We start from the raw sequence: 18,934 nt of genomic DNA, 5'->3' as shown, positions 1-18,934 counted from the left end.
TCTGTCTTAACAAATATTATGCTGAACATTTTCAGATACATCTTGTTTCAATATTTCTGGAGTGAATGGAGAGTGTTAAAATTAAAGAACAATGGTGTAATTTATATTGTAACTTGTGTTACAAATTTGGGACATCCTATTGATAATGTACATTTTAGGTCAAAAGTATTCTCAAACTATTAAGAGTATGGATCTGAGTTTTACCTCAGAAAATGCATAGTAGTTTGGCACTCAGATGACACAGTTACAGAGTTCTAAAAATACCTGTGCCTTGTAAAATATTGTAATATATTGAAAAGGGGGGGGGGGGAATGCATGACTCAAATGTTACGTGACTCATGTTACTTGCTACTTATTGTTGGAAAAACTTTTTCCTGTGAGCAGAGAAATGAAAATATGGCATTATTTACCAAATAAGACAAACTTCACAGTAACATTTCATATTTTAAACACTACAAAAAATTATAAGAATGTGACATCTGGGAAAATAAACTGTGAATTCAGTTAAAAGTCAGAGAACTGAAAATATTGTTTTGCATTGATGACATCAGGTGGATTAATTTTATTTACAATTTTGTCACATGTACAGAATTCCACCACATTTTGCAGGCCATTCCCAATAGTGACCAGCACCCATCATTGCACTGATTAAGTAAGAATTTCCAAAAATTGCATGTATTTCTCGAACATAGAATTTATCATCATATCCTACTTTGTACCAGTCTCCAATTTCCACACTTTCTACAGTTTCTTCAGTATGATGATCTGCAGCAGGGAAATCCTATATGTGTGTAGTAATCCTTTCTTGTAGTAAAAGCAGTGGATGCTTCTTAAGTTTGGTAGTGTTGATGCCGAAGAAAATATTGGAACCAGATTAAGTTTCCTTGAATTTCATCGGTAGACATATGACAAATCTGCATAATTGTGGTACTTGCAGCTGCCTGAGCAAAAGTTGATGCATCACCTACAATGAACTTTCACTTTTTTACTGCATTCCACACTTGGCGTTTCACAACTGCACCTATTCCATCTACAGCTCACTTACTGTGGGATGTAGCAGAATAGTTCCAATAGATTTCCATTTGGTGGAACGACTGAAGTTGAGGTACAACAGCAGTAATATATTTGTTTTTAAATCGTGAGGCAGGTCCAGCTGATTAGATTGAAACTACTTTTTTATTTTCAAGTGTAGTTGACAGTACCTTGCTGGTTTATGCAGTCAGTGTGTCCTCTTTGAGATGGTTGTAAGCTGCTGAATTTACTTTCCATACGAATATAGGCTCATGAAATTGTCCCGAAAATTGTGATGATCATGAAGAATCCAAATGCTGATTTGCAAAAAGTAAGGGAACTGGTGTTGTACAGTGACTGTCCTCCACAATACATTAAAACAAGATCTGTCTTCATAAAGGTACACCTTCAGACAGTGGAAAAAGCAGGATGAAATGTAGCAATAGTATTGTCACAAAATAAGCTTTTGGCCAACAGACACACACACTCATACAAACCATGCAAACGCAACTCACACTCACATGACCACAGTCTCTGGCAGCTGAAGCCAGACTCTAGCTTCAGCGTCTGGCTTCAGTTGCCAGAGACTGTGGTCGTGTGTGTGTCTGTGGGTGGGTGGATGGGTGGGGAGTCTATTTTGTGGCAGAGGCCTTATTGGACAAAGCGTATCTGCGATTCAGCATCTCTGCTATAGGGTGAGCAGCAACTATCCTTTCACAATGAAGATACACCTTCATAAATCTAACTCTGAAGTATTTATAATGTAACAATGCTGTAATTATTCTCCCTCACAAGATAGTGGACAGATAAGATGAAAAAGCTGTAGATCTATCAGCATCCTTCCTGCAGTGTTCAAGATATTTGCTAAAATTAACACCAACCACATAAACATTTTTAAAAGCAGAAAAAATCTTTCAGTAATCAATGTTGGTTCAACTTGGTGTCTACAATTTTCTGTCATTCCTTAAGAAATAGAAGACCACAGTTACCTTACTTCCATCTTCTGGTGAAATAATCTATTTAATATGGTGATAGGTACGTCAATTGGTTACAGATGAAGACTTATTCTGGGAATGTGTTAGACTGCGTCAAATTCTAGGGCTTGTTACTGTTTATCTTTATTGTTTCCAGTTTTCATCTAACATTGTCTGCTAGACTTACCTCTCCAACAGTTTTCTGTTTAAAGTGATATTGAATTGTTACAGGTACAACCTACATTATACAGATGATACCAGGAATGATGAGAAGCGCCTGAGCACAATTGAAAGGCTGGCCCTTGCACAAGGCCATTTAGCCGTGTTTCCAGAGAGGTCTGAGCCAGAAGGGAAATCTGGACCCACTGCAGTAATAAATACCACGACACCAGGGACAAGTGTTAAGTCTACTGCATCAAGAACTGCTGCTGCACACTCTACACCAATTGATACATCACAGATTAGAAGTGCTACCCTGTGTACAACTAAAAGTGAAAATGATATTACACCAATTATACGACTTGATAATAAAGTGCTTCTGCAGAATGTAAACCAAAGCTGTAGTCATTCTGATGCATCAGTTCAAGAAAACAAAAGTGAAGGAAGGAAAATGGAAATGTCAGAAGTCAAAGAGACAGTACAAACAACCCTAGAAAAGGAGGACAATAGATGTGCTGAGAACTGTAATCTGGAAAGAACAGGAAGCTGCTCATTGGTAGATTTAAGACCAAATCAGTTCTCGGATGAAAAAGTAAGTCCTAACCTCCATAGAAGCCAGAGTGACATAAATCTCTTGCTGAAACCTTCAGATTGCAATACACAGAAACCAGAGGTACAATTTGGAATTCATAATCCTCATGCCAATAATCTAGCTATGGCTGCAGCCCACTCAGCTTCATCATCTTCCATAGCAACAATTGTAAATAACAGACTTCCACAAAGAAAACCTGACAGTTTGAAAAATCTGGGAAAAGTATCAGTGTCCGTTCAGACAGATCACAACGCATTATCTCACAGTGGTAGCTCATCTCAGGCTAGTGATACCCCTGTAAGTAGTAGGAGTTGTAAAGAAAGATTAATGGCCTCCAACAATGTTGACAGAGTCTTGATTGGTGCAGAAAGTATTGAATTTGTGAAAGGAAAGCAGTATGTTGATGACAAGACTGTTAGCAATTTTGGAATACAAACTGAGTTATCTAGCAGCATTGTTCAAGTGCAAAGGGAGGGGAGAAAGTATGAAGATGATAAATGTAGTCACTGTCCAGGTAGAACTTGCAAAGGGGCTCACAAGAAAGTTCATGGACAACAGAGGCCAGATACAGACACTCTTGTAAAAGAACGAGACAGAAATCCATGCCTCGGTGGTGTAATTCAAACTGTACAGTCAGAAGCTTCAAGATGTGCCACAAATGGAGCAGAACAATCACATGAAACAACAGTGAGTGCTTCTAATATCAATCAAGCAATTTCTTCGGGAATGACAATTGAGGTGAGTGGTGCAGTTGACAGTGCCAACAGCTTTGAATATGTGCCAGGAGAAATTTATCAAAGGCATATAAACAACGGAGCTGATACTGTCAAAAACTTTAGCCCAGGAGAGGAGAGACCACATTCTGCTCCATCTGATGTGACATCAGCATGTACAAAATCTGATGTCACTGATAGTGGTGAAGTACAGGCATCTGGTGCTAGTACACTAGCTCGTGATTTGGAAAAGAGTGTTCAGATGTTGCAAAAACTGGTGGAAAATCACAAATCAGATGCTGCACTGCGGAAGAAGCTAGTACGATCCGTTGTAGACAAGCTTGTTAGCAGCAATTATGATGATGATCAAGATGATGATTGTGAGAGACCAAGTAAGCAGGTGAGTGAATAAAAATTAATTTTTACATTAGCTTAATGATCACTTTCTTTTGAAACCTTTATGCAAATGTAATTAGCTAGAATGCAGCTTCTGTGGTATTTTCAGGAGGTGTTGAGACAGAAAAGTGATATGATTTACATGGGAAATGTGCAAGAACAATTCCAGAGGTCATCTCGAAGTGTGGGTGTTGGCTGCTCTAGCAAGTCCTTGTCATCATCAAATCAGTCAACACAGTCACAGTCACAGACACCTAGTACAAGTAGATGTGTCAGGCAAGGTTGGTACAGTGCACATTCAATTTGAGTTACAGACTGTGGTTGTTGTTCAAAAGTGTATGGATGACTAGTGCTTTAGTAATAGTAAATCTTTCACTTTGTGAAAGTTTAAGGTTAATTGTATCAGTCCAGGTAATGAGGATAGTAGGAATGGATGAAAAAAGTGAGAGAGGAGAGTTCAGGTGAGAGTGCTTAGTGTGAAGATAGGGCAGGGAAAAAGAGATTTGAATATGCTTCTGCTGAGAAGGTTTCTTTGAACTGGTTAGAAAATTTGGAATTGTTATCTCACTGCTTTATGCAGCATTTAATTTGACATTTGTACCATGACTTGTAACTGCCCCAAATAGTTGCCTTCCCTTATTTTTCTTATGTTTTTCTTGCCATCCTCGTGACCTGTTTGACTTTGATACTAAGCAGTCTAATGCATATAACTGAAATATTCATATTACAGATAAATGTCACACATTAAAAAATATTAAAAAAATTGTACACAGTGTGGGTGTTTAATTATAAATCACACATTATTTGACAACATGTGGTCTGCATCTCACAACATTCTACAGTTTCAGTACTTAAAAGCATCTACAAAATTTAGAACGTACCTCTTTTTACAACTTACGTCATTCAAGCTTTCTGTATTTCCTTCCCTTCTCTTCCCATCCCATCCCATCCCATCCCATCCCATCCTATCCCTATTCTGTCCTTGGGAAGCTAAAAGGTTGTGTTCAGTGCTCAAAATAAACTTTCTACCAGATGTGTAGATAATACCTGTTATATTTTTTCAGTGTATATTTTGGGAAGGTAAGTGCATTTTAGGCATAGTAAGAAAATGATGGCAGTTTTGATGATATAATTGGAAGTTACTATTGTGTATTTTGTTATATTGTAGCTCTTTTGCAGGTGAACTAAGTACCATATTTTCAAATGCAGTGTGGCTTCAAATTTTTCCCAAAGGTGCATTTCAGCAAAATTTCTCATTTGTGATGCTTGAGAACAATCTGCAGTAGATGAGGATTTTTTTCCATGAGGTTAAAACTTGACTTTCCGAACTGTGAGATACATTAAATGTACTGTGGATTTTTGACACAGATTGCTATTCACAGGCTGTGTTCATAATTGTTTGAATGACATCATCTATATCTACATACATACCCCACAAACCACTTTATAGTATGGCAGATAGTATTTTGTATTATAGTCATTATCTTTCCTGCCCCACTTGCAAATAGAGTGAGAGAAAATGGCTGCTTGTATGCCTTTGTATAAGCCTTCTGTTTCCTTATTTCGTCCTTTAGGTGCTTACATAAGGTGGATGTTTGACACAGTAGAATTGTTGTGCAATCTGTTGGAAAAGAATTTCTCCGAAAGTTTAGCTATTTTCAAATAATGCTTTCTAAAGATAGAGAAACCATTTAAAATATGTTTTTAAATTTTAATTTAACCTTCCACTATCTTTAATTGATTTTGTACACTTTTAGGACGTTCCACTCTGAAGAAAGTGCACCCGATGGTGTCCCTCTCCACCACAAGTGGCAGTGTGTCATTACCTGTTCCTGCGGATAGTTGCACTGATGCAACACCTGGTGATGAGTATTACAGTTCCTCTCTTACAAATTCTTCAGCGAGTAATAGGAACCGAATGCACTGGAGACAGATGAAAACAGTATCGGAACAAGAATTTGACAAGCAGCATTCAAAGTCCGGTATCAGCAAATCTACAATTTATGATTTATTAATAACTTCATTAAGAATAGTGATCATTCTAATAAAGAGTTTCTCTCTCTCTCTCTCTCTCTGTGCAATTACATATTATATACTGCCTGATGAAAATGTTAGTCACACAGAAGGGGACGAGAAAACAAAATAAAACTTCACGGGTTGAAAGGCTATGTTATATTATTTTGTTGATTAAAAATTTACAAGGAACTTGGCAGTATGAGCACACTTATCAGTGGGATGCATGCACTGATTTGGTTGTGAAACATTTAATAAGAACAGTGTATCCATGCCTGAGGCAAACTGGGTCACAGTTGTTATAGCTGGCCCTTGATACCCTAGATACTGACAGTGGGACAGTTGATGTCTCAGCTGGTCTCACACATGTTTTATCACTAACAGATCTAGAGATCTTGCTGGCCATGGGAGTAGAACAACATGCCGACAATCCATAGAGACTTGGACCCTGTGTAGATCAACACTAACCTCTTGAAAAATGGCACCTCGATACTATCTCATATGAGGTAGCACATGGGGATGTAGGATATCTGTGATATACCATTGTGCCATGAGAGTTCCCTGAATCGCTACCAGCTGTGATCTGAAGTCATACCCAATGGCTCCCATGATGCCAGGAGTAAGACCCCTGTACTCTCCAGAACGTTGGAAAAGTGTTCCGTGCTATCCAGTCACGGCACCACTCCAAACACTTCTGTGTTGCCTACACATGGGATGGTAGTTTCCTAGTCCAATTGCTGCTAATCTCTGACCTGTGGTGTGGAGCTACACAGAATGTTACAGGGAATCCATTACTTGTTCTCAGAGGGCAGGCACAGATGTGAAGGGGCTACTACATGCTTGGTGTACAATACAGCAATACTCCGTTGTGATGGTCAAGTGGAACCCTGACGAGTATGCCTGCTCTCACAGTCCAACATTGTACCACTGTTGTGTTCAAATGCCCCACAAATATGGCTATTGCACTATCCGACCAGCTAGACAAATGCAGACCCACAGTAGATTCCTTTCAGACTCTGTCAGTTGCAAATAACCGTGTCCCACACAAATACAAGGCACCTCCATATCCTTCACAACAGTAATCACTCAACATCTCATGCTATTATTGTCATTTATGTACTCTACTAGGCCCAGTAAAAGCTCTAAACACGAACAACATTAATAAGATCTGGTGGTCATTCCACTTGTCGTACAGAATGGCAAGCCTATAATTTATGCATCCGTCGATTGTGTGTACGTGTATGAATTACAGTGACTTCCGATAATCTGCCAGGGCATGTGAACGTGTGTGTGTGTGTGTGTGTGTGTGTGTGTGTGTGTGTGTGTGTGTGTGTGTGTGAAATAATGTCTCAGTTTTCCAGTGGCTTCTGTAATTATGTGCACTCAGATTCCTTAATTATTCTTTAAAAAGTTACAGTACATAGCTCCTAACATATTTATTTGTTTTTACCACCAAGGGAACAAGATCACATGATATTAACAGTGTGACTTTATTACTGTGGAAAGATGAACTTTGATATAATGTGGCTTCCTTATGTAGTTTTCTCATAGTTGTGATAAGTTAGTTGAGTGTTAGGGTGGGTACTTCATAATTTTTTGCTTCATGATCTAAACTAACCCAGTGCCCTTTCTTTGCTGATGGCGTTCTCTAGGAGACAGACAATCATTAGATTAATAGGTAAGGATTTTCTAGTCCCGCTTTCTGCAACTCTAAGAAATGCACTTAAGTTGTTTTCACAAACATTCTCTTGAAGTGCATACCTTCAGAATCCAATTTATATGCATATCCTTTCTCATTTAAGACCATTTTATCAGTCTTTGATGATTTTATTGTTTGGGAATGTAAACTATAGGGTGTCTAGTTAAGGAGTCTCTGATTTCAAAATTAAGTATCTCGAAAATTAACATTGATAGACAAGTTTATTGTGAAAGCTGTAAGAATTATATGCAGGGATTATACAGAAGTTTAGAAATAGTTGGAAAAGCTGTTAACAAGTGGTGCTGTAACCACAATACGTAGTGCCTATAAATAGTGTCTCGCATCTCAGAGTGACTAGTTCTGCTGTTGAAATGTAAAAGGAGGATAGCGTACCAAAGGACAAGGCAGAAATTGTATATTCCATTGAACAAAAAGTTTTTCCAGTTCTGAAGCACCACAGGTTAGTACATAGCACTGCTGGAACATGGTGCAGTTGTCAAACACAATTCAATGTTCCAAAAGGACACAATGCAAAAGTCTTTTGCCAGCTCTTTGCCAAAATCCAGCAGACAGGCAGCATGGCTGATCTAGCACAGAATGTTGGCCCCAAGCAAACTGTAGTTACTCCTGAAAATGTTAACACAGTTTCTGGGATTATTCAGAAAAATCTGTGGAAAGAATTGAACTTAGGAGCTACCAACAGTGTGTCTTGAATGACCTTTCAGCGAATGTTGCTGTGGAGGCCCATACACAGCACCTGGTTCATGCACCTGTGTCGACTGCTGTTCATAGGTGATGAGGACTGGAATTTGCATGCCAGTACAGCAACTGGATGTCCACTGAGCGGGAACAGGTAGCCTTTTCGGATGAATTATGTTTATGCTTCATCAGACAGATAGTGTGTACATGCAATTAGTTTTTCCTTGATACAATGGCATTTACCAACAGGAGAATGCAATGTGTCACCAGCTCACAGTGTAGGCGTATGGTTCGGAGAGCACCAGGACGAGTTTACCGTACTCTCCTGGCCTCCAAACTCACCGAATTTAAACACAATTGAGAATCTGTGAGGCCACCTTGGTTGGGCTATTTGCATCATGGCTTCTCAGCTTACAAATCTAGTGCAGCCGGCTATGGCACTTGAGTGAGCATGGCTCCACATCCCTGTTAATACCTTCCAGATCCTCATTTACTCTCTTCCTGCACATCTCGCAGTGGTCTGTGCAGCAAAAGGTAGTTATTCAGGCTTTTGACAGCTAGTGACATTAATGTGTCTGGACAGTGTATAAGGTTAGCAGAAAATCGGTTGCTTCACATTTTTTCTGAATATTTTGCTGATCGACTGCAATTCATTGCAAATGCCTTACTCATGATTTATGTCTTAAAAGAATAAAAATGTTATTAGAAATTTTTTACTGAATTTGGCAGTCTTCCCAGTTTTACTTCATTTACACCAAAAACAAATTGAGTGCCGCCAGGTGGCATTTTTCACCTGAGAAATAAAAACAAAAGATTTACAGTGATACTACAAATGTATGGTGCAAAGTGACTACACAACTCAAACTTAAAAATGAGTGCAGGATTCCCATCAAATTCAAGTCCACTTTACCGTACTTTATACCCAATGGCTACACCTGCAATATACCAAAAACTGTGGTGTTTGATTTGCAAGTACAAAGAATTTCATGTGACAAATGCCACCAGGTGGCATTTTCAATAATTTCCAGGGCAAGACAGGCTGTAAATGTGTGAAGTGCCCATTATACAGAGAAAGTGTGGTGAAAAACTGGTGATGAAAAACATAATTTGATGACCTCAGAACCCTTGCAATGACCCCAGAACCATTGCCACATGTTCACTATATTAGTTAAAACTGCATTTATGCCTCAGACTGGGTATTACGTGCATATTTTGTGTGTGTAGGAATAGTAACTTTGACCCTCTGGATCTTGGTAATGGATCACAATATCGAAAAAGAGTTTCAAGGTTCTCATAAAACATCATCGTAAGAACAAATAGTAAAAATTTCAACAATCTGCCACCAATAAAAATTATAGAAGTGACCATCTGTACAAGTGGTATTTTTTGTACCCCAAAAAAACTGTTTTTGGATGGGGGGTCTCAGGAACTGAATGTAGAAACTGTCTAAGGTCACCACAGACAACAAGTAATGCAAAAGAACCAACTGATTTGCTCAGTTTGCCTGGGTTGGAGGAACTGTCTAATGTTTAAATTTTGACACTGTTCTGTAGGATATCCACAATATGCATATTCTTTAGATAGGCATACAAATGGTTGCTAGGTCAAGTGCTGTTCAAAACACGTAACCCCTTATCTCTCTGGTCAGTGTGACCCTTGAAAAATTGGCATTTTGCATGCAAGTTTTTGTAATGTATTGTTATCATGCTCTCTTGTGCATGAACTGATGAGGTATGATAGTGAATATGTTAAGACACTGGCCTCAGATTCGAAGGATGGAGGTTCATGTTCTGTCTGGCCAATCTCAGTAAAATTTTCCATGATGTTCCTAAATTATTTCAGTCAAATTCTGGAATGGTTCCTTGCAACTAGGTCAAGGCCAACCACCTGTAAAACATATCTGTATATATTTATGTACCTGCATCTATGTCTTTTATCCTCATGTTAAGTTGCCAGATTGTATATTGTTGGAAAAATGATCCCTGAATGAATGAATGAATAGACTAGAATAAAGAGTCCAATCTATTTTATTCATTAAGGGATAATTTTTACAGTGATATAGGAAAAAGGAAAAGGTAAAGTAATTATTGGTGCAGACATTCAAAAACATATAAATGTGTATTGCAAGTGGTTGACCCTGACCTGTTTGAAGGAACTATCTTGGAATTTGCCCGAAATTGTTTAGGAATATCACGGTAAATCTAAAACAGGGTGGCTGGACAGGGTGTGAACCTCCATCCTTCCAAATTTGAAACAAGTGTTTTAACAGTTGCGCTGAAGCAACTAATTCAGTTTATATCTATTGTCTAGTGCTCTTTTGTTTATACATACATGGAAAAACCTAGTTTAGCAAATAATTGTACACGTGCTTTGGGTCCCACAACACTGATCAGCACACACACACAATACACACAAACATGCACACCTGCAAATTCTTTTAGGGTTATCACGTTACCACGCCTTTGTAGATATATAAACGTTTATCATAACAAAATTTGTAGAATACTATTTAAAAATGTTTTATGGTCATACATTCGTGTTCATAAGTTTAATGTAATGTTTGGTGTAAGTCTAGTCAGTTGTTATTAGATTTAATTTAAATTATTAGTATTGATTTGCTAATCAGATTGACTCTTGCTTGATAGCTTGATTTTATGTTACTTGCAGATCTACGTCATGTTATATTAATATTTTACAGATGAATCTGCTTTGAAATCACAGCTGCTGAAATTTTGCGAAACAGAGCGAGGGAATCAACTGTCATGGATTCAGTTTGAAATCGAACATCTCTCTAATTTGAAACAGTTGAGTATGTTAGTCCTCTGTGATAGTATGACATTCAAAGGTTTAATATCATTTTTCTATTGTCTGGTGATAATGTCAAGGCTTCTTTCTGTTTCAAACATTGACTCGTTCATTGAAGTTATAAACTGCTGGAATTATGAAAAGAATGGATTGCTGCTCACCTTAAAGCGGATATGTTGAGTCTCATATAGGCACAACAAAAAGACTGTCAAACAAGTAAGCTTTCGGCCAAAATGGCATCCATTGGAACTAGACTACACACACACACACACACACACACACACACACACACACACACACACACACACACACACACACACACTCGTGACCACAGTCCCACTTTCTCTGCCTACTGAGGCCTGCAGTCTGGCCTTGGCAGCTGAGACTGTGGTCATGTGTTTGTTAGTTGTGTGTGTGTGTGTGTGTGTGTGTGTGTGTGTGTGTGTGTGTGTGTGTGTGTTTTGTCTAATTCCACTGAAGGTCTTTCAGGTGCTGTGCTCATCCAGTATCAGCATTCTCATTCTTAGTGCACAGTTTTATCCTTAGCAGCAGTAGTAGTAGTGACAGTATCAATATTCTGTGTTTGAAGATTCGCTAGTGTGTACCATCCTTACTTAATACCTGCAGACAGACATATACACTAAAGTGAACAGAAGAGAGCCCAGGTAACCAAATGACGGACATGTTGATTTCAATGTCTGTGAAACTAACGTCCCATATTTGGTGGTTTTTGTATTTTTACTTACATATTAGAAAAATACACACATCAAAAAAAGTTTTGCATCACCTCGGTTCCGAGATTCCAGAACCTGTACAGGAAATTGGAATAGAGATCAACATAAACATCATTTCTGCCCATTTTATTGGTAGTGAAAACCACACATTCCATGTTCTACCACCATACATCAAGGCATTCAGAGGTGGTGGTCCAGATTGCTGTACAGACCAATACCTCTAATACCCAGTAACACGTCCTCTTGAATTGATGCATGCCTCAATAAACAGTGCTTTTCAATCTACCCCAGCATGTTTGATAGGGTTCAAGTCTGGAGAACATGCTGGCTACTCTAGTCAAGCGATGTCATTGTCCTGAAGGAAGTCATTCACAAGATGTGCACGATGGGAGCACGAATTGTCATCCATGAAGATGAATGCCTCATCAATATGCTGCCGATATGGTTGCACTATCGATGGGAGGATGGCATTCACGTATCACACAGCTGTTACGGCACCTTCCATGACCAGCAGCAGTATACATCGGCCCCACATAATGCCACCCCAACACAACAGGGATCCTCCACCTTCTTGCACTTGCTGGACAGTATGTCTAAGGCATTCAGCCTGACCAGGTTGCCTCTAAACTCGTCTCCGACGATAGTCTGGTTGAAGGCGTATGTGACACTCATTGGTGAAGAGAACGTGATGCCAATCCTGAGCAGTCCATTCGGCTTGTTGTTGGGCCTATCTGTACTGTGCTGCATGGTGTCATGGTTGCAAAGATGGACCTTGCGATGGACGTCAGGCATGAAGTTGAGCATCATGCAACATATTGTGCACAGTTTGTGTTGTTACATGACATCTTGTGGCTGCACAAAAAGCATTATTCAACATGGTGGTGTTGCTGTCGGGTTCATCCGAGCCATAATTCATAGGTAGCGGTCATCCACTGCAGTAGTTGCCCTTGGGCGGCCTGAGTGAGGCATGCCGACAGTTCCTGTCTCTCTGTATCTCCTCCATGTCTGAACAACATCGCTTTGGTTCACTCTGAGACGCCTGTACACTTCCCTTGTTGAGAGCCCTTCCTGGCACAAAGTAATGATGGGGACGTGATCGAACCGTGGTATTGACCGTCTAGGCATGGTTGAACTACTGACAACACGAACCGTGTACCTCCTTCCTGGTGGATTGACTGGAACTGATCGGCTGTTGGACCCACTCCGTCTAATGGGCGCTGCTTGTGCATGGTTGTCTACATCTTTGAGTGGGTTTAGTGACATCTCTGAACGGTCAAAGGGACTGTGTGTGTGATACAATATCCACAGTCAACGTCTATCTTCAGGAGTTCTGGGAACCGGGGTGATGCAAAACATTTTTTTGATGTGTGTACATAGTTTTAATGATACACTACATTAACGGTCTCTCCAAAATGCATCATTTGTAGTGAGGCTTGTTCTGCTAATGTCTCAGGAAATGTGTGTAAATGTGAAATGTGTGTAGGTGAAACTGAATTGCAGTTCCAGCTTTCTTTAGCACTAGTTCAAAGTGTGGCACATATAGTCCATTAAATTTTGGGCATGCAGCTGCGCAAATAAAATTTCTTCCACTGATATTTCAGCTGCATAGCATCTGGCCATCCTCAGAGTGAGTCGCAAGACTGACAACAAGGTGCCATGTGTGGCCTTATAAGCTCCACTGAGGCGGTTCTGTGCATGTGTGTCACAGACACAGGTCAGCGGCAAAGAGATATGCTTGCTCACGCACCACCTGTGGTGAAGGTGTACAGACATTAGACTCGCTTATCGATGTATGTTCAGCAGTGGTGAAACCATGATTACTTCTGTGCAGTTTAATTACCCGAAGAGCCAGATTCCATGCTTTGTCTAAATTAAAACCGTTATCTCTATTTATTAAATTATTAGCTAATATAATCTTCCTTGAAGGCAGGATCCTAAAAGGAAGAGGTGGATGTTAAAATCTTCGCATCACTGTAGTTCATGGAATGCCCTGTATCAATGCAATGTTTGCTGCGTTGGATCGTATAAGGCCATGCTTGGCACCTTGTTGTCAGCCTGTTGACTCAGTCTGTGGGTGACCAGATGATATGTGACTGAAATATCAGTGGAAGAAATTTTATTTGCGCGGCTCCATGCCTAAAATTTAATGAACTATTCATTACGCTGCGAGTAGTAGTAGTAGTAGTAGTAGTAGTAGTAGTAGTTAACATATTTTGGTGGCTTTTCATTACAAATGAGGAGCGTCAACACTGTGGTTAATTTTTACATTAGTGATTGTTTCACATATTATTAGCTACTATCTATCAGATACTTTGATGTCTGCAGTGACATAAATGAAGCACTTCAAGGATTTTATTAAAGTACATGTAAGGGATACAATATCAATGAAATATGTTTAATTGAACGTGAAATATGCATACAACCTGTTACGTAGGCTACTTGATAAAATTTGATGTATAGTGTGCTATAAACGTATTTTACAGTGTTCATAGTTCACAGCACAAACACCAGATGTCAGAAACATGTTGTACAGCGGGGATACAAGGTAGTGCGCTTAGAGTGTCTCGATTGTTAAACAAAAGTGGTAGTTATGCCATAACATAGTGTATTGTATGGTATGCAAAATTTTTGAGTGTTGTAGAGACAAAGTGAGCTTTCAGATGTTGTTACTACATTAGATGTGTCCCATCACACTGAGACCTTGTTAAGGCAGTATGATAGAAACATGGAGAAAGATAATCAAGCCATGACTCAGAGTCAGTGAAAGTCACTCTGCTGCTTATCAGCAGAGCTGAATACACGATTCACAGTGTGTCGGAGGATCATTAGACGGTATCTTAACATGTCTCATTACCATATCAGTGTATGCAAGCACTGACATGGCTGAATTACAGATCTCAACTCCAATTTGTTATGATGATATGTGAGTGGCAGGAAGCGAACGATGAGTGATTAAACTGCTGAATGTTCCTGAATGAAGTCGCATTCCAAGTGAGTGACAGAGTCAACATGTATAACTACATCATTTGGGGAACTGAGAATTCACAAATCTCATACAAGCTCTTAAGAGCCAGCCCTATAATGACTGTGTGGTGCTCAGTGACTCACTACTAAGTCTTTGTCCCATTGTTTTTTGTGGAGGAAGCTGTTCACACAGTCAATTCACTTGAAATAATTGAGTGGTTATATAATCCCCCAACTACAGGAAGGTGGGACACTGGGCATCATTAACCTCCTAACAGTCCTGACCCAGTGCCTACAGATTGTTTTCTATGGGGCTACGTCAAGGCAGCAGTGTACTCACATAAACTATAGAATCTAGCCAATCTGCAAATGCAGATTACGATGGCCTTTCTGTCAATCACTCCAGAAATACTGCGCCCCATGTTGTGCAACATGAATGCTAGGTAGGATATGTGCCACATCTGCAGTGGCAGACATGGAGAGTGCTAATGTGCTGCGACACAAACTTCAGACACAAACTCCAGACCCTCCTACATATGTATGTACCATTAACAAGCCATAAATTTACAGTTTCTTGTATATAGTGTTTTAATTGTCGGACATCTCGAACAGATCACCATGTACAACTCATTATTTTTGTCTTCAGTAATGATTGTTCATATTTGAGAATGTCAGTGCCACTTTGCAGCACTATAATAATTACATCTTTTGGGTTTACTGCAGATTTTAGACAGGAAATTCCACTATGTAAACAACTGAAACATGATTACTTGAAATTGTCATTGTGCACCTCTCATGCAATGCAAAGTTGAATTCAAAACACAGCACTTCTTTCATTACACAGTTTTGAAATTTTTTATGCAATGCTCTGTCTATCCTATTCTTTCTTGGGATAATGTATCACTGCACTGCAGCATGGTAATGGATTTACTAGGTGTTGTCCTGAACACCGCAGCAGAAACCTCTGAATTTCATTGACATGTTTTTACCAGATCCACCATACAACCCAAGGCTTGTTTCATCAGATTTTCATCTCATTTGCTAGAGTAAGATTTTCAGAACGTAATCATTTGCAGAAAATTGAAACATTGAATTGTGCTCTGGGCAAAACTTGGGGGAGCAGGAGAAAACTTTTTATGTAATGTGTGGTCTACAGTGAAAAAAAAAAAAAAAATGCAGAATGACAGTGATAATTTTAAGGGTTAATTCATTCAGATTCAATGTTATCAATAAAGATATGTGTAGATTTAGTGTAGTTTTCGTATAACATAGTAGATTAAAAATAGGTGACATTAAATTGTGTGTCTAATACTCTATCAAGAACTTCTATTACACTCACAATATTAAACATAACAAAGAGTGTACTAAAATCTCAGTATGTATGATTACTTTTAAGAAACCAAATGCTTTACTGGAAAAAAGTCATTAAGAACATGAAGATCTCGATTCCAATGACGGACCAATAGACATCCTCAAACATTAGGTAAGGTTGATGTTTTGCATGTTACACATCTACATACGAGTTCATTGAGGAACATTGCATCGTACTTCTGAATAGCACAGGCACTGCCGTATCATATTTATTCACTGACGCCAGACAAATGACTTTCAAACAAAATGATGCCCCTGTACAGGAATATACATAATGGATGTACAGGTGCATTTTGTAGACACATGGTTGACAACATGTGGAAGTTTAGATCTGGCTGTGAAACAGACTTGGACAACGTATTGGTAAGGTGACCGCTCACAATAAGTGGAAAATCTGGGTTTGAGTCCCAGTTTGGCACAAATTTTCATTGTTGTCTTTCCATGACAGAACTGATGGTCTTCCATGTTCACTACTGTGAGTACATTTCATTCATTGAACATAGCTGCTAAGGTTCAGTGACCGTGTCGGAATTATATTGTAACAAATAAGCCCTCGGTCACAAATATTAAGTCAAAAATTGATCTGGTTTCGACGCTACCATGAGCGTCGTCTTCAGAATTAGACTAACTGTACTAAAACATTAGGTATATAGTACATTAATAAAATTAAAGTTTGTACTGACTCGAAAAGATGCAGTACTTACAAGTCACATGTTAAAAAAGATCTCAGCCGGAAAGGCGACGTCATGAACACTTGTCAGATGGCGAGCCGCTAAGGCAGGGCCGGCCAAACGCTGCACAGTGTGCAGATGCGCGGAAGTGCTGTACATGTGTGCAGATGTGCGGAACTGCTGCACATGTGTGCAGACGTGCGGAAGTGCTGCACATGTGTGCAGACGTGCGGAAGTGCTGCACATGTGTGCAGACGTGCGGAAGTGCTGCACATGTGTGCGGAAGTGCTGCACATGTGTGCGGAAGTGCTGCACATGTGTGCGGAAGTGCTGCACATGTGTGTGGAAGTGCTGCACATGTGTGCAGACGTGCGGAAGTACTGCACATGTGTGCAGACGTGCGGAAGTACTGCACATGTGTGCAGACGTGCGGAAGTGCTGCACATGTGTGCAGACGTGCGGAAGTGCTGCACATGTGTGCAGACGTGCGGAAGTGCTGCACATGTGTGCAGACGTGCGGAAGTGCTGCACATGTGTGCAGACGTGCGGAAGTGCTGCACATGTGTGCAGACGTGCGGAAGTGCTGCACATGTGCGACAGCGAGTGACAGCGACATCTTTTATTAGACATGTGTCCTAAACGAACGGCGGCGGCTCCACTTCTCTGTTTATGTAGTACAAGCAAGAGCGCAACATACCCAGTCTCGTTTACCCCTGGTGACCGTAACTTTAACAGAGAAGCACTGAGAAATGGCAGGTACTGTGAAAAAGCAAAGGACGGGAGATCTATGTCCTCAATTGTTTAAAAATGACTGGGAATTAGCCGCTGAATAATAGGCGGCCAGCGTAAGTTTTCAATTTAAAGACACTACAATACATATCACAGAGATGAGTGTAGTGTACTCAATAGTGAAGAATGGCAAGCAAAAGTAAATGTCCTTTAGAAAATGGATGAAACACATCAACTCGATTTTACTGTATGTCAAAGTAACTGATACTTCTTGAACTCTTAGTTTCTTGTGTTACATTTATGTCTATTTTACTGTACGCTGTACAATGTACTATTGTCAGTTTTCCCGAATGTCAACCACACTAAATCTTCACTGCGAGCAAGTTTTAAAATCACATTAAGAACTGCACAATCTGGGGAACCCTTTTCCGAAGGCGAGTTTGTGAAAGGGAGTCCGATTGATGCTGCAGAAGTTGTGTGTCCCACGAACATTAACAGGTTTCAAGAAATCAGTCTATCCAAACAAACAGTGACAAGAGGTATCAGTGCTATGGCCGGCGACGTGCACAGGCAACTAATAAATATGGCTAAAGACTTTGTTGCTTTCTCTGTTGCGCTCGATGAAGCAACAGATCTTACAGATACATCCCAGGTTGTGATATACATACGAGGTGTCGATAGCGCACTTTGTGTAACAGAGGACGTTTTGGACTTAGTACCTTTGAAAGAGACTACTACAGGCGCGGACTTACTCCAAGCTGTCGAGCAAGCGATTGATGGTGTCAGTATGGACTGGAATCGATTAGTCTCGGCGACCACAGATGGAGCACCATCAATGCAAGGCCATCAGAGAGGACTCATAGCACAGATGCGCGAAAAGCTAGGGCGCACAGACGAGACGTTGTATGGAATTCACTGCATTCTGCATCGAGAGGCGCTTTGTGCAAATTCAGTAATGCTAGAAAACGTCATGCACATTGTTGTGCGTACTATAAACTATCTGAAGACACCAAGGCTTACGCATTGCCAGTTTCGGCGGTTCTTGGAGGAATTAAGAGTGGAGTATGGCGACATACCTTACTATACCGAAGTACGCTGGCTCAGTCGACGTTAAATGCTGAAAATATTTTTGGATTTATGTTTGGTCATAGTGATGTTCTTACATGAGAAGGGAAAAAGTGAACCTATGTGGGAAGACCCTTGTTGGATATCAGACCTTGCATTTCTCGTGGACATTACGTCTCACATGAACAGCCTAAACGTCAATTTGGAAGATGAAAATAATTTAATTTCTGACATGTTGGAAAAAGTAAATGCCTTTAAAAGGAAGCTTTCCCGATTTTTGGACTGGTCCATGAAAGTGCTAGATTTCAAGAATATGTGTCAATAATTGTAAAAATTAAG

General features: G+C 39.8%; 1 protein-coding gene across 4 annotated transcripts in view; it reads left to right on the top strand.

The window, feature by feature from the left end:
* LOC124545070 overlaps window positions 1-18,934 on the top strand; it is an 83,155-nt gene that overhangs the window by 23,160 nt on the left and 41,061 nt on the right. For all 4 annotated transcript variants that reach the window (XM_047123876.1, XM_047123875.1, XM_047123874.1 and 1 more), the window contains exons 2-5: window positions 2,217-3,849; window positions 3,955-4,126; window positions 5,603-5,827; window positions 10,955-11,060. In XM_047123876.1, coding sequence (XP_046979832.1) covers window positions 2,217-3,849; window positions 3,955-4,126; window positions 5,603-5,827; window positions 10,955-11,060 — 2,136 coding nt within the window. The remainder of the gene's footprint in view (window positions 1-2,216; window positions 3,850-3,954; window positions 4,127-5,602; window positions 5,828-10,954; window positions 11,061-18,934) is intronic.

The sequence above is a fragment of the Schistocerca americana genome, chromosome 8 (genome assembly GCF_021461395.2).
Source record: "Schistocerca americana isolate TAMUIC-IGC-003095 chromosome 8, iqSchAmer2.1, whole genome shotgun sequence".
NCBI lineage: Eukaryota > Metazoa > Arthropoda > Insecta > Orthoptera > Acrididae > Schistocerca > Schistocerca americana.
Note: the sequence above shows the minus strand (reverse complement) of the source record. Positions and strands in the feature narration are given on the sequence as shown.